Source organism: Corvus cornix, chromosome 4, assembly GCF_000738735.6.
Source record: "Corvus cornix cornix isolate S_Up_H32 chromosome 4, ASM73873v5, whole genome shotgun sequence".
Taxonomy (NCBI): domain Eukaryota; kingdom Metazoa; phylum Chordata; class Aves; order Passeriformes; family Corvidae; genus Corvus; species Corvus cornix.
In genome coordinates, this window is record NC_046334.1 from 5,963,036 (window position 1) to 5,979,919 (window position 16,884).

Here is a 16,884-nt window from a genome sequence, read left to right on the forward strand (position 1 = left end):
TTATTCCCCTCCCAGACCAGCCCAGGCACTGTTCCGTCTACTATTGCTGCCACTGGGGTTGCACGTACCAGCCTGGAGAGTAACTGGGATAGTCCACCTGATTCCAGGAACGCAACACTAAACTCTACCAGTAAAAATACACTTGCTGCTGTTAAGAGATACTTAAAACACGCACAGAGCACTTCGAAATGTTTCTTAGATGAAAACTTACCCCATTTTGGAGCAAGCTTTAGATACTATGATGATGGATTTCATAACCTATCATTTACTAGTCAAAACAAGAATTCATTATCAAGACTCCTGCACAATTACATTAATTTACAAAATTCAAGATTCTTTATGCTTCCGTGCACCATCACTGACAACATCCAGATGTGAGAAATAAGACAACTCTTAGTTAAGTAAAAAATTAAAATAATTTATTGAAAACAGAAAAATTGAAAAATTAGAGAAATTAGAAAAATATAAAAATTTGGGATCCAATGGCTCCATAGATGGTATGCCCCAGGAGTGCAGGGATTTGAGATCTTCTGGCTGAGACAGCACTGGACCTCAGGTAGAGAAAAAGGACTTGCAGTGCTGAGCTGGCTTTTGGCTGGTCCAAAAGTAAAAAAAATTATTAAAGGCTCCTTAATAGGGGTAAGGCTTTTTAATGCCCAGCACTGACATCCACAACAACTAGCCTGCAGAGCACTCTCTCTATCTCTGTTTTTCGAGACCGGTCTCATTGTTTTATAGTGCTTTTGCTCCGCCCCAGCCCGCCCACAGCCCGCCCCTTCGGTTTAAAGTGATTGGTGCTTTCCCTTTGACAGATCATCTCCGTCCACCAATGGCTCATCGTTGTCAGAGGGGTGGTATCAGTTGAGATAAGGGTGCTAAAATGCCTTCATTAAAATTCAGGTTGCCATGGAGCTTGCCTACAGGGTAACGGCTATGGGGATAAAAATACCTGCTGGCTGTTACAAATGGGGTTTTGAAGTTAGCCCTTGGACTAAAGTGCAAAGTAAAAACACCTGAAAAAAAAAATTAAAATACATCTAATACATCTTAGAACACTTGTAAAAGTAAACAATGAACACAGGAAAGATAACTCTTATGGTGTACAGGTGGTTTGAAGTTTGAGAAGGGGACGTAAGTTGGGGATTTTTTAAAACTGGGGATTTCTAACTGGGAAGGGTGCAACTCTCTTAATAAACTACTTTGAACAATTGAAAATGCTGATAATGGAACTTAATTTTTATACCTGGGCTGATGGGTTAATTTTAACATTCAATTTAAAAATATTTAACTCAGAATTAATTAATTAAAGCACTTAATATGCAACGACCAAGCACAATTAGGGATTTCAAGTATGACACAGATAATAAAAACCATGTTCCAAACTCCCCAGTGGCTGGTTTTTCAGGTGAACCATAAATAGAGAATATTAAAAGGAAAGAAAACAACCAAAGAGGATGCAAATTTGGAGAAACCTGCAGGGTAATGGGGAAAATGTCTATTGTTTTGACTACAAAATATATTAAACTACACATTATGTACAAACATGGAAAAAGACAATAAATAGAAAGAAAGAAAGAAAAATTTGGTTTTCTTTTTCCAAAGAAAGCTTCACTTCTTGAAAGCTGTGAGATGTGTAATTTCTCACCCATTTATAGGACTTGCTCTAAATTTTGATGTGTTAGACAGTTGCTTTGCTTTCTATAACTTTCACACACACAGGAAAAAAAAAAAAGGGGGATTAGTTCCCCAAAACAATGGCTTCAAACAAGTTTGCAACCACTCAAAACAGTCCACACAAAGTGGTCAGACTTGATCTGACTTCCATTTCTCCACAATTTGGGCCCAAATCAGAGAAGAACAGACACTGAAGTCTGACAAAAGTTTCATCTGAGTCAAAGCACGACTGCAATAGTCATGAAATATGTAAAGAGATAGCAAAGTCACATACAGTACACAGATACTTTAAAAATCCTTAGAGTAATTATTATGTGGAAGTATTACTGAAAAACCTCTGAAATAATGAGAATTTCACCTGATTTTAAAGTGTTTTAACCAAAATGTACACCATGTCCTTGGCCAACCACAACAGGCAAAAGGCACAAAGCAACAGAAAACTTTATTATGACCTATGTGCCCGTGAAACAAATGTGCAGGACAACATGTGGAACAAGCTGGACACTAGCTGAACCCGGGGTTTGGATAAACCCCTTATTGCAGATAAAGGCACGTGAAAACCATGGACCTAAAACCAGTCCACTTTCGGAACTTTTCCAGAACTGTGACATTGAGAGCTGCATTTCAGCCACATACACTTTTTAAAATTCCACAATCTACAATCAAAAGATGATTTTACACAAAGAAAATCTACTCTTCATGACAAAACCGCGACAGTTTCATTCCTTAAATCGCAGACACGTATCACCGTATTCTTTGGCTGTGGCTGCCTGCCCTTTAGCTCTCCTCCTGTTTGTCCCAACCACCTTCCACAAACTCCCACCCCATCATCCTCACCACACAGAGACAGCCCAGCTGCCCACTGGCAAATAGATATTTATACATACTTAGAGACAACATGAGGAGAAAGGCCAGTCCACATGCTGGGGCTCTTGTTTCCTGTCTTCCCACTTCCATGTGAAGTTTAATACGATGATGGCTTTCATTTTTAGAGGGCAATCTTCTGACCTACTATGCAGATCTGAATCGTCTGTAAATAACGATGTCTTTAGCTTGGCATCACCTATTTTCTCTGCAGCACTAAACTTTGTTCTTGCCCTAATGATTTCTCAGCCATCATTTTCTCCAGACTCTGATAACACTAGATTTAGATCACCACAGATATTATTATATTCTCTGGCATCTTTGCACTACAACCATTGCCTTACATTAGCTGCACTGAGTGCCATTCCTTTATTCCCACAGCTGTTTTTCCAAGAGTGGTTCTAATATCTAATTATGTGAGCTAATACAAAAGAAAAAAAAAATTTTTTTTTCAGGTGCTCATGTGTATACAGTCATATTGTTAAATAGATTTCACCTACTTTCATCCACGTGTGTCTTTGAAAAGTAACTGAAAGGGGATTGTTTAGTCTTCATTTTCACACAGGATTACAAACTAAAACACAACAAATCTTTATTGTAATGGTAAAAGAAAAAAAAAAAGCCAACATGGAAATAAGAAAACAGTGGAAACCAAAAATACTCCATAGGCAAATGCAGTGATTGTCAGGAGTTTCTGACACGTATTAAATTGTTAAATATTATCAAAAATTTGATTCCATTCCTGTGCTTCCCACCAGAGCCGTGCCTGACATCACCAAGGTCCCTGTCAGCACCCCCAAGGACACCCTCCAGGGCAGTGGGCCACGCACAGATCAGTGATGGTGAGCTCACAGGCACTGCTGTGACACCATCGCCCAGGCCTAAAGTATAAAAGGTGGCTGCCATCAACACAACCCGCAGAGTCGAGGAGACGATCGCAGAGAAGGAGCTACTACCCAAGGCTACTGAAGGAGTTTTGGTGTCTCTGAGGTAGGTAGCTCATAAGCATCTCTCCTTGCCCAAGAAGAACTCGTATACTTTTCAGAGGAGAAAGGCCGGCAGAGCTGCGACACAGACCTGCCAAGAACTCTCCTTCTGTGCTCACCATGGCGCAGCGGGACGCTGCTAAGGAGTGTCCTCCTGGGAAGGCGCAAGGTGAGAGCCAAGTCTCCCTCCCCACAGCTCCCCGTGGCTGGCAGAGGCAATCCTGCAGGGACACTTCCCCAGCCCCGCAGAGGTGCTCACGCCGCTTTCTGTCACTCCCATGTGCTCGCTCTGTTGCCGGGCAGAGGCGGATGCGGAGAGCAGCAGCAGCAGCAGCCTCTCCGCACAGCCCAGGCCGAGCCAGGCCCCACGCCGTTCGTGGAGCCAGCGGGCACAAAACTCGGGCAGCCAGACAGCAAAACCAAGAAGGCTGAACCGTGTGCCATTGCTGCGTGCTGAGACCAGCAGCCCCAGTGCCGCCAGCCGGGCCCCACGCCGTTCGTGGAGCCAGCGGGCACAAAACTCGGGCAGCCGGACAGGAAAACCAAGAAGGCTGAACCGTGTGCCATTGCTGCGTGCTGACACCAGCAGCCCCAGTGCCGCCAGCCAGGCCTTGTCAGGGCTGGCCCAGGGCACGGGGCCGGTCAACAGCAGCAGCGGCAGCAGCGGCAGCTTGCCCCGCCAGCAGCAGGGCGCGAAGCCAGGCTGCCCACAGGGAGCCACAGAGCCGCAGGCACCCGAGGGCCCGCCGGCAAAGCGCCGCAGGATCGGCGATGTGCCAGCCCCGAGCGCTGAGATCAGCAGCCCTGGCACTGCCACTCAGGTGGTGTCAGGGCTGCCTCAGAGCACGGTGCTGGTCAGTGGCAGCAGCAGCTTCCCCCGCTGGCAGAAGGGCACGAAGCGACGCTACCCACAGGGAGCCTCAGTGCGACGGACACCCGAGGGCCCGCCAGCAAAGCGCCGCAGGATCGGCGATGTGCCAGCCCCGAGCGCTGAGACCAGCAGCCCTGGCACCACCGGTCAAGCGGCGAGGCTGTCCCAGGGTGCTCCGTCAGCCAGGAGACAAGCAGCTCCATACAGAGCGCCGTGGCTCTTCCCCGGTCTGTGACCAACCGCTCCCAGCCCAGGCCCCTTCGTATGAGACACGTCTGGCGGCAAGAGCGGCGGGCAAGAAAGCCCTACAGTCGGCCTGACACCCAGAGCAGGACCAGATCCCCCTCACCCCTCAAAATAAAAGTTTTCTGTTTGTTTCAACTGGGAGATCCCACATTCCTTTCTCCAGTCATCTTGCAGCCTGCTGTGGCTGACCTCCAAATAGAGGCCCCGCTTCAGTGAGACACTCCAGCAGGTGTTTGCCCTCAGGGACTCACCCTGCCCCAGCGCTCAGTGTCAGATGAAACACTGGCCTGGAGATGCCAGCCCTGCTTCTGCTCTCTTCTCAGCCAGGAAGAATCCAGAAGGAAAAGGACTACGCAAAAGGGCCATGGAGGTGACCTAGGAAATTTGCAAGCATTCCTGGCTCAGGCAGCCTTGGTGGTCGGGCACAGCTCTGCTTGCTGCAGGTCCCCAGGAGGGAAAATCATGGATGCGGCAGGATTATTCCCCTCCCAGACCAGCCCAGGCACTGTTCCGTCTACTATTGCTGCCACTGGGGTTGCACGTACCAGCCTGGAGAGTAACTGGGATAGTGCAGCTGATTCCAGGAACGCAACACTAAACTCTACCAGTAAAAATACACTTGCTGTTGTTAAGAGATACTTAAAACACGCACAGAGCACTTCGAAATGTTTCTTAGATGAAAACTTACCCCATTTTGGAGCAAGCTTTAGATACTATGATGATGGATTTCATAACCTATCATTTACTAGTCAAAACAAGAATTCATTATCAAGATTCCTGCACAATTACATTAATTTACAAAATTCAAGATTCTTTATGCTTCCGTGCACCATCACTGACAACATCCAGGTAACAAAAACCATGTTCCAAACTCCCCAGTGGCTGGTTTTTCAGGTGAACCATAAATAGAGAATATTAAAAGGAAAGAAAACAACCAAAGATGACATAAGTTTGGAGAAACCTGCAGGGTAATGGGGAAAATGTCTATTGTTTTGACTACAAAATATATTAAACTACACCTTATGTACAAACATGGAAAAAGACATTAAATAGAAAGAAAGAAAAATTTAAAAAAAGAGCACAGCTTACCATTGGTTTTCTTTTTCCAAAGAAAGCTTCACTTCTTGAAAGCTGTGAGATGTGTAATTTCTCACCCATTTAAAGGACTTGCTCTAAATTTTGATGTGTTAGACAGTTGCTTTGCTTTCTATAACTTTCACACACACAGGAAAAAAAAAAAAAGGGGGATTAGTTCCCCGAAACAATGGCTTCAAACAAGTTTGCAACCACTCAAAACAGTCCACACAAAGTGGTCAGACTTGATCTGACTTCCATTTCTCCACAATTTGGGCCCAAATCAGAGAAGAACAGACACTGAAGTCTGACAAAAGTTTCATCTGAGTCAAAGCACGACTGCAATAGTCATGAAATATGTAAAGAGATAGCAAAGTCACATACAGTACACAGATACTTTAAAAATCCTTAGAGTAATTATTATGTGGAAGTATTACTGAAAAACCTCTGAAATAATGAGAATTTCACCTGATTTTAAAGTGTTTTAACCAAAATGTACACCATGTCCTTGGCCAACCACAACAGGCAAAAGGCACAAAGCAACAGAAAACTTTATTATGACCTATGTGCCCGTGAAACAAATGTGCAGGACAACATGTGGAACAAGCTGGACACTAGCTGAACCCGGGTTTGGATAAACCCCTTATTGCAGATAAAGGCACGTGAAAACCATGGACCTAAAACCAGTCCACTTTCGGAACTTTTCCAGAACTGTGACATTGAGAGCTGCATTTCAGCCACATACACTTTTTTAAAATTCCACAATCTACAATCAAAAGATGATTTTACACAAAGAAAATCTACTCTTCATGACAAAACCGCGACAGTTTCATTCCTTAAATCGCAGACACGTATCACCGTATTCTTTGGCTGTGGCTGCCTGCCCTTTAGCTCTCCTCCTGTTTGTCCCAACCACCTTCCACAAACTCCCACCCCATCATCCTCACCACACAGAGACAGCCCAGCTGCCCACTGGCAAATAGATATTTATACATACTTAGAGACATGAGGAGAAAGGCCAGTCCACATGCTGGGGCTCTTGTTTCCTGTTTCCCACTTCCATGTGAGTTTAATACGATGATGGCTTTCATTTTTAGAGGGCAATCTTCTGACCTACTATGCAGATCTGAATCGTCTGTAAATAACGATGTCTTTAGCTTGGCATCACCTATTTTCTCTGCAGCACTAAACTTTGTTCTTGCCCTAATGATTTCTCAGCCATCATTTTCTCCAGACTCTGATAACACTAGATTTAGATCACCACAGATATTATTATATTCTCTGGCATCTTTGCACTACAACCATTGCCTTACATTAGCTGCACTGAGTGCCATTCCTTTATTCCCACAGCTGTTTTTTCCAAGAGTGCCCTAATATCTAATTATGTGAGCTAATACAAAAGAAAAAAAAATTTTTTTTTCAGGTGCTCATGTGTATACAGTCATATTGTTAAATAGATTTCACCTACTTTCATCCACATGTGTCTTTGAAAAGTAACTGAAAGGGGATTGTTTAGTCTTCATTTTCACACAGGATTACAAACTAAAACACAACAAATCTTTATTGTAATGGTAAAAGAAAAAAAAAAGCCAACATGGAAATAAGAAAACAGTGGAAACCAAAAATACTCCATAGGCAAATGCAGTGATTGTCAGGAGTTTCTGACACGTATTAAATTGTTAAATATTATCAAAAATTTGATTCCATTCCTGTGCTTCCCACCAGAGCCGTGCCTGACATCACCAAGGTCCCTGTCAGCACCCCCAAGGACACCCTCCAGGGCAGTGGGCCACGCACAGATCAGTGATGGTGAGCTCACAGGCACTGCTGTGACACCATCGCCCAGGCCTAAAGTATAAAAGGTGGCTGCCATCAACACAACCCGCAGAGTCGAGGAGACGATCGCAGAGAAGGAGCTACTACCCAAGGCTACTGAAGGAGTTTTGGTGTCTCTGAGGTAGGTAGCTCATAAGCATCTCTCCTTGCCCAAGAAGAACTCGTATACTTTTCAGAGGAGAAAGGCCGGCAGAGCTGCGACACAGACCTGCCAAGAACTCTCCTTCTGTGCTCACCATGGCGCAGCGGGACGCTGCTAAGGAGTGTCCTCCTGGGAAGGCGCAAGGTGAGAGCCAAGTCTCCCTCCCCACAGCTCCCCGTGGCTGGCAGAGGCAATCCTGCAGGGACACTTCCCCAGCCCCGCAGAGGTGCTCACGCCGCTTTCTGTCACTCCCATGTGCTCGCTCTGTTGCCGGGCAGAGGCGGATGCGGAGAGCAGCAGCAGCAGCAGCCTCTCCGCACAGCCCAGGCCGAGCCAGGCCCCACGCCGTTCGTGGAGCCAGCGGGCACAAAACTCGGGCAGCCAGACAGCAAAACCAAGAAGGCTGAACCGTGTGCCATTGCTGCGTGCTGACACCAGCAGCCCCAGTGCCGCCAGCCGGGCCCCACGCCGTTCGTGGAGCCAGCGGGCACAAAACTCGGGCAGCCGGACAGAAAACCAAGAAGGCTGAACCGTGTGCCATTGCTGCGTGCTGACACCAGCAGCCCAGTGCCGCCAGCCAGGCCTTGTCAGGGCTGGCCCAGGGCACGGGGCCGGTCAACAGCAGCAGCGGCAGCAGCGGCAGCTTGCCCCGCCAGCAGCAGGGCGCGAAGCCAGGCTGCCCACAGGGAGCCACAGAGCCGCAGGCACCCGAGGGCCCGCCGGCAAAGCGCCGCGGGATCGGCGATGTGCCAGCCCCGAGCGCTGAGATCAGCAGCCCTGGCACTGCCACTCAGGTGGTGTCAGGGCTGCCTCAGAGCGCGGTGCTGGTCAGTGGCAGCAGCAGCTTCCCCCGCCGGCAGAAGGGCACGAAGCGACGCTACCCACAGGGAGCCTCAGTGCGACGGACACCCGAGGGCCCGCCGGCAAAGCGCCGCAGGATCGGCGATGTGCCAGCCCCGAGCGCTGAGACCAGCAGCCCTGGCACCACCGGTCAAGCGGCGGCGAGGCTGTCCCAGGGTGCTCCGTCAGCCAGGAGACAAGCAGCTCCATACAGAGCACCGTGGCTCTTCCCCGGTCTGTGACCAACCGCTCCCAGCCCAGGCCCCTTCGTATGAGACACGTCTGGCGGCAAGAGCGGCGGGCAAGAAAGCCCTACAGTCGGCCTGACACCCAGAGCAGGACCAGATCCCCCTCACCCCTCAAAATAAAAGTTTTCTGTTTGTTTCAACTGGGAGATCCCACATTCCTTTCTCCAGTCATCTTGCAGCCTGCTGTGGCTGACCTCCAAATAGAGGCCCCGTTCAGTGAGACACTCCAGCAGGTGTTTGCCCTCAGGGACTCACCCTGCCCCAGCGCTCAGTGTCAGATGAAGCACTGGCCTGGAGATGCCAGCCCTGCTTCTGCTCTCTTCTCAGCCAGGAAGAATCCAGAAGGAAAACGACTACGCAAAAGGGCCATGGAGGTGACCTAGGAAATTTGCAAGCATTCCTGGCTCAGGCAGCCTTGGTGGTCGGGCACAGCTCTGCTTGCTGCAGGTCCCCAGGAGGGAAAATCATGGATGCGGCAGGATTATTCCCCTCCCAGACCAGCCCAGGCACTGTTCCGTCTACTATTGCTGCCACTGGGGTTGCACGTACCAGCCTGGAGAGTAACTGGGATAGTGCAGCTGATTCCAGGAACGCAACACTAAACTCTACCAGTAAAAATACATTGCACGGATGGCCTGAGGCCAACTCTCGGACTGAGAAGCAGAGTTTCCTTATTTTTGGAAGATTTTACACAAGTGCCAGCTCAGCTTGGAGGAGCAATGGCAGAGAGGCTTGAGGGCAAGGCACCAGCCTCTGTCATGCTGGTAGCCCTGACTCCTGGCTCGCTGGGAACACTGGTTTACCTGACAGGCACATTGAGACATCTTTTATTTCACACCCAAACTACCATTTCCCCTTCTCTGGGGTGCATTTCCTCCAGGGTGAGTCTCAGCCACTGCACTTGCTCAAGTGCCTCGGTTCCCTGAACAGCCTTGGGAGCTCTCCCAGGGGCTGAATAAGCATGATCACAGATTTTGTTGCTAATGGAAGCGAGTACTGCTGCGTGCACTCAAAAAAAAAGGATTTTAAAAAAATCACATTCCAAGAAATGCACCCATCACGAGGCAGCAGGAGTGGGTTTCTTGGAAAATCAGGGTCTGTTCCACTTCCACCCAGGTGCTCTGCAGAAGGAATTTTAAAGGAAAAAGCTTTTTTTTTTCTCTATTAAATGACTGAGCTTTGGTGTTTTGGGCTGACTCTGTTCATCTTGTGCCATCGGGATGAAGCTCCATGTGAACAGGAGAAAGGACACCTTTACTATGGGGGTGATTGGGCACTGGCACAGGCTGCCCAGGAGCCTGTGGAGACTTCTTCCCTGGAGATGTTCAAATGCCATCTGGACCGACTGCTGAATAACATGCTCATGGGCATCATGCTGGAGCAGGCAGGTTGGATGAGGTGATCATAAAATCATACAGTGGTTTGGGTTGGGAGGGACTTCAAATCTCATTTAGTTCCAACTCCCCTTCAGGAAGCAAGGACATCTTCAACCAGTCCTGTTGTTCCAAGCCCCATCCAACCTGAAATGTTTCCAGAGATGGGGCATCCACAGCATCTCTGGGCAACCTGTGGCAGAGACCACAGCATTTTTGCCACCCTCATAAAAAATTTCTTCCTTACACCTAATGTAAAATCATCCCTGCTCCAGTTTAAAACCACCACCCCTTGTCTATTCGCAGTAGGCCCAGCTAAAAACTTTGTCCTTGTGTCCCCTTGGGCATCTCCCTGGCACCTCCCAGGATTAGGAAGCAATTCACTGAATTAAAATTAGAAATAGCATGCAACAAGGGAAAAACTTCTGGCTTTTCCGTTCCTGCATGCCAGGTGGTGCCGGCACCATGCAGCTCTTGGCCAATAGCTCCCCTCCTTCCATCCTCTTTGCTGAAAATGGGATAAAATCTGTGGATCCACCCTGGCACCAGAAGCCTGTTGGCTTATCCTTGAGGAGGAGCAGGGCTGACAGGTGAAGCTTGCTCTGGGGAGAATGGGGAACCTTCTCACTCATAGAGTAGTGTCTGTTTCCTGAAAAAAGTAGCCAGCACCCTCCTGTTCTCTGCAAGTGGAACTCAAAAAGTTTAAAAAGTATAAAAAAATTAACCAAGTTTTGGAGCAGATACAGTTCAGACTACGTGAGGCTGGAAAAGATTGCACAAGGGACAGTTTTCAGAGGAAAATTAGTAGGGAATTCCTTCTTTCTGCCATTAAAAGCTCAGGCTGTTGCCATCAGATACTCAGGCCACAAGAAAAGTGCTTCAGCACCACCATGCCACTGAGCTCCTGTTGATCCACCTCCGTGGAAAGCCATCACTTTGCAAGCAGAATTCCCACGCTGTTACACGCAACATACTTCTTTCCAACTGGAAGTGCTACTGGGTTTTGCTACCCAACATTAAATATTAAATTGTGGAAGTGTTTTAAATGAAAAGTGAACGAAAACTCATGGTATTTAAAGAAAATTGGCTGGAAAACTCTTAAGATTTGCTCCATTCTAAAGGGGAACCAAGGTATCACAAGTCCTGAAAGACTCACTTGCTCTCTAAACAAATAAGGAAGAAAGCTTAAGAGGAAAATGAGGAGACAGACTTGAATTTAATTTGGCGTTAATAAAGCTTTGCAGAGGATTAGGTTAAGTTTGCAAGACACCTTTACTTTGATTCAGAGACTTGTTTGGGTTTTCCTTCAAGCTCCAGAGAGCTGGCAGCAGATCTCTGTGCAGTGTCCACAGGCCAGTCCAGCAGCTGCAGGCAGGGCAAGAGCCAATGGCTCACAGGAAGCAGCAGAAAGAGGCACCATGGGATGATGGGCTGAAGGTGGGATGGGCACAGGATGGGTGGGGTTTAGGGAGCTCTGCTCCCACCTGAGCTGCTTGTGGGAGTAACTGTGATGAATAAACACTTTCCTGAACCCAAAAGTAATTCTGCAGCCACATCTGGAGTTCCCCAGCATAAGAAGAACATGGACCTGCTGGAGCGAGTCCAGAGGCAGTGATCCAAGGGCTGGAGCACTTCTGCTACAGGGATGGGCTGGGAGAGCTGGCATTGTTCATTGTGGAGAAGAGAAGGCTCCAGGGAGACCTTAGAGCCCCTCCCAGTGCCTACAGGGCACCAATCTTCTCAAATTCCTGCCACGGTTACCCACCCCAGTCCTGAATTTTCCTCTGCCTCAGAGACTAAACACGACTGCTATCCTGCCAAATCCTGCCGTGTTCCCATATCACTTTGCTCCTCAGGCTCTCAGTATTTTTTTTTTTTCTTTCAATACCCTTTTACCACACTGTTTTGGCCTTTAGGAAGGCCTTCAGTCAGAATTCACGGGTTTTGCGACTTTTAACCAAGGAAGAATTTGGCCCTGGAACATCTGCACACAAAAGGATCTGTTCTACAACATTATGGTTTAAGAGTTTTCTTATAACTCCCATCAAACATCCAAACCCAGAGGCGCAATCTTATTGGCTATCAAACAACTGTCTGTCTGGAATCCAGTGTTGCAACCATGAACACACATGGGGAAAAGCCTAAATTCCAGTGTTACCCAAATTACTTGTGGTTATTGATCACAGAGCAGCTTTTGAGCTACAGCCTTGCTTGACCAAGTTGTCTCTGTTTGAGACAGTTCAAAGAGGTGGGCACTCTGAAATGAGCACCCTCCCCACTGATTCCAACCAATCCCTTTCCACCAATAAGGAAGGAGATACGAGTAGATACAAGTGAAAAAAATAACAGTTTATTAACAAACAGAACGTCAACAGGCAAGGAAAAAAAATGGTAAATATCTGCTAGATACCACACTGCTAAATCTCACAATGCCATGGGAACAAAGGGAGACACAAAATGCTGGAAATACTCATTCCTGTGGCCTTGTTCATCTCTCAGCCTGAGAAGTGGCACAGTCCTCTGATGTTTTCTGCCAAGTGTCACATTAGACTGCTGAAAAACTCTACTTAAAAGTTTTATTTAGTGGTACTTTTACTACCTTAAAACTGGCACAACCTTTTATTAACCTGGTGTGATGTTTACAAGACTGTTCTGCAATTAGTCAGCTCTGTTCAGGTACATTACGGCCATATTCTCCCAAATATATCTTATTTAAACCTTAGGCTATAATTCTAGCTTTATTACTGAGAGATATTCCCCTTCAAAATAAAAACTATCAAAATTATGTATCAATCTTTAAGTTGTTCCAACACTTAAACTACAGATTTGAACTGAAAGACAAATATAATGATAATAATAAGCTCAGTCCCTCACACAGAAAAGCACAATCTACAGGATAATGTGAATTAGAAGTGATCCATTACATGGGAAAAGGAGATGTATTTTGAATGCACATTGCCCTTCAGTTTTTGCATCCTTTAAATAGTGTGAACAGGAGGCTGTTATCTGAACCACCTTCAGAGACTCAAAAGAGTTTTCTGATCTCCCAACCAAGCTCTTTCAGTGGTTACACAAAAGCAGAGCACGTACTCTAACCAGAGCACGCAGGATTTGGGTCCTGAGAACACGGGCAGAGAGCTCAGATCCACAACTCTCAGGCCCTCAGCCTGGGCAGTTACAGCAGTTTCTTGTCCAGCTGCACTTCCACTTCTACATTCCTCAGTAAATGCTTAGGAACTCAAATTTGCATCTATCCCAAACCCCCAAACTGGGCTGTAGCGTCAGATTCGGGATTCGACTAGGAACTGTACCTGAAGCCAAAAGAACTTTTCCAGTTGTAAGTTTTGTTGAAACTGGTACACTTCCATCAAAATTTCAAGTTTTGACAAACTGGCAGGTTTTGATATTAAAGTGACTTTCTCAGAAAAACTCCCAATAAACCCAAGCTCTAATCCTAAACAATACAGCCAAACTTTCCAAAAGACCAGGAGGATTCTTCTGCTTATCAACTGCTAATTGCCACTTAAAAGGAGCAATACATGCTTGAAATCATGAATTTTATGAAAGTATTAGAACAGTGTAGATGGAGCTGACATGCCTCAAAATTTTGAGATACTGACAATGCTCTCAGCTCAGGGGTAAGTAACACTGCACTAAATCACTAGAGATTGCACAGAATCACAGAACATGATGAGTTGGAAGGGACCCAGAAGGACCATTGAGTCCAACTCCTGGCCCTGCACAGGACACCCCAGCATTCCCACCATGTACCTGAGAGTGTTGTCCAAACACTTCTTGAACTCTGTCAGGATGATGCTGTGACCACTTCCCTGGGGAGCCTGTGCCAGTGCCCAACCACCCTCTGAGTGAAGAACCTTCTTCCAATATCCACCCTAAACCTCCCCTGACACAGCCTCACGCATGGACATCTGAATATTTTGTTGCTATGCTAACTCCGTGTCCACAAAAAATAAAGTCACAAATGCGTAATTATTGTTTTTAGCTCTTTTCAGATATCTCAAGAGGAGAGGAAATGGTAATATGACAAACCTGCAGCCTATAAACTAAGTTTTCATGGCCTAGAGAAAGAGGGGCATATACTAGATAATAATTTGGTTAACTGGAAGAGCTTATTATATTTTATTTTGCCATCCATAAACTCCCTGATCTCTACTAAATTATAAAGGATAGCATGTGAAATATCTGTTCTATACCATACACATCTAATGGCAGATTCTTAAGGCACCCCTACTGGACCAGACTTTTATGGGTACTGCACACCTTGTATTAGTTGCCCTGTGAGGTGAAGGCTCCCCATTACGGTAAACCTCTGTTCACCATTTTAACTACTGCATTTCCTAGGATCAAAACCTCATTTATGCAGACCTCCAGAGTCCCTCCCCAGAACATCACCAAGAATGTGTTGTATTTTCCTGTGAAAAACCTCAGGTGCCAAACACAACCTAAGCGGCAGTTTGAGCAAACTGTCTCGGAGGGGATGCTGAATGTGCACAAACACGTGCTCTGTTTTTGTAAAGGCACCAGCCAGATCCCTGCTGATGCATCAAGTGCAGGAAAGTATTTGGCACCAACCCTTAGCCCCAGAATTTATCCCCTTGTAGGTAGTGGAAAAATGTTCCATTTTTAGTTGTTCAGTTGTATCGGGTCTATACATAAGTGAAGCATTCTGTCTTGTTGTGCAAGGACAATAACCCTGTTCACTTCTCTGGTGCTTCTAGGTATGGCAAGGCCTAGAGGATTGAACCTCTCCTTATTATACTTTAGCCCCTCTAATCTGAGAGGTATTTGCTGACAAGAAGGAATCTCGGGATGGGTGGGGGTCTCTGCATTCCAAGGGCAGGCCCTGATTGCCACTGAGCAGATCTGGGACTACGACTGGACCCAGCCACACCTGGAGTCCATTAGGAATTTAGAAAGCCAAGGGGTCCTCTCATAACCTCATGACTCAGCAGAGGGCTCTCTCATACCCTTTGCATCCCTGGTCTCCATGCAAACCATTCTAAATTGGTTCTAATCAAATTTTCCTCTCTATGATTCATTTATGTACTAAGTAACAGAGTGACCCTTACCAAACTCTGTTAGGTCTTGCTTTCAAAAATTTATGTTAAAACCTGGTTTCATTAATACCTTCGATGGTGATTCTTGAAGTGGCCAAACCACTCATTTGCAATGGGCTCCCACAATGGAAACTGAAATGAAGTGGGGAAAGGATGGGAAATGCCTGAATTTTGTCTTGATGTACAAGCAGAATAAAGTCATGGGAGCTGGGAAGCACTTCAAGTTCATTAATATAAAAGATGAGTAGGAAATAGTTTATTTTAATTGGCTTGGGGGAGAGATCCCTCCAGAAATGTGTGAAACTGAAGGATGCGGGAAATAAAAAAAAATAGAAAAACCAACAAAGCCAGCCAGGAACAAAGACAGCAAAGAGCACCATGAGGGAAATAATGAAGCCCTCAAGGCAGAAAAAGAATAGAGGAGTAGGGCCTGAAAGCCTGAGCTTCCTACAAAAGAGAGAGAGGCAAGAGCACAGTTCAGTCCAAGCTAGCAGGAAAGACTAAGAGTGCTCAGACAGGATGAAGAGCCAGGGAGGTTAAAGAAAGAAATGTGCCATGGCCAGACCTCAGTGCTCAATTCCAGCTTTAACACTCTCACTGGTATCTTTGGCAGCACTGTCAATTTTATTCTAGTCAGGCTGCACAGCCCCAACCTTCTGTACTCATCCAATACGTTTTAGGAAAATGTTTCTACATATATTTTTACTTTATAACTTTAATCTAATTAGACTAAACAGGTTTAATTTAACTCATTTCCAGTAAAAACTGAAATATGTATGTCTCAACACACCATGTTTTTCCTAAGTGTCGAGAATCTTCTAGCATTTAAACATCTCTACAATAAACTTTAACAAAAGATTAAAAAGGTACTTTGTAAATGCTTGGAACAAATATAAGCAGAGGAGAGACAATTTCCTTTTTCTATTAAACAATGCAGCAAGCGTAAGACCTTCCAAATAATAAAACAAATCTTTATGGCCTCCCTTCTTCTTCCTATAACAATCTCCATGTTAAGTAGGAAAAACTTTAGCTTATCACAGGCACATTTCTTTTCAGCATCTCATGCAGTACAGCCAAAAAAGCATAGAAGTACTGACTTGATAGGGGCCTTCTGACAGAAAGGTTGAAACAGCTGTTGTACTGGATAACACAGAGAATCAAGATTTAAGGTATTTGGAAATATACTGTGATGCAAATAACCAATGAGGAAAACAGAAATTTGACCTTGCTCAGCTCCCTCCGAGTCATGCTGAAGTTGTCACTCGCACAGAATAAGTTGCTTCAGCAGACACAACCCCAAGAAGGTTTCCATCAAAAACTGGTTTAATAAATAGCAGACGAAAAAACATGGAGTGGAAGCATGTCCCAACTTTACAAACAGCATTTACACTTACAGAGCAGAGAGTGGCCACCACAGGTTCTTAGCATCAAAATAGCAGAAATCTTTTGATTTAAGATGAGAAGTCTAGGACCCACCCTTTCCTTCACCTACCCACTATGGAGCGGAGACAATCACACACAAAATCTGGGTTTTCCTGTCCCCACAACATAAGGCGGGTCAGCTGTAGCATTCAAACTAAAACAAATCAATTATGATAAAATAGGCACGATTACAAAGGAAAAAATTCTGGAATTATGTATCTCCAATCATC

The 16,884-nt window shown here is 45.9% G+C and overlaps 1 protein-coding gene across 1 annotated transcript; it reads left to right on the forward strand.

The window, feature by feature from the left end:
- The first annotated feature begins 3,471 nt into the window (after positions 1-3,471).
- Positions 3,472-4,630, forward strand: LOC120409890 (serine/arginine repetitive matrix protein 1-like). The gene is made up of 2 exons (XM_039550878.1): positions 3,472-3,693; positions 3,828-4,630. The coding sequence occupies exons 1-2, from the start codon at positions 3,645-3,647 to the stop codon at positions 4,628-4,630; spliced, it is 852 nt and encodes a 283-aa protein (XP_039406812.1). The 5' UTR covers positions 3,472-3,644.
- Positions 4,631-16,884: the final 12,254 nt, after the last annotated feature.

Excerpts from the sequence above, each read along its gene's own strand:
- LOC120409890 (XM_039550878.1), top strand. The coding sequence starts at position 3,645 with ATGGCGCAGCGGGACGCTGCTAAGGAGTGTCCTCCTGGGAAGGCGCAA. Across the intron at positions 3,694-3,827 it reads TCCTCCTGGGAAGGCGCAAG|AGGCGGATGCGGAGAGCAGC; the intron begins GTGAGAGCCAAG and ends GTTGCCGGGCAG.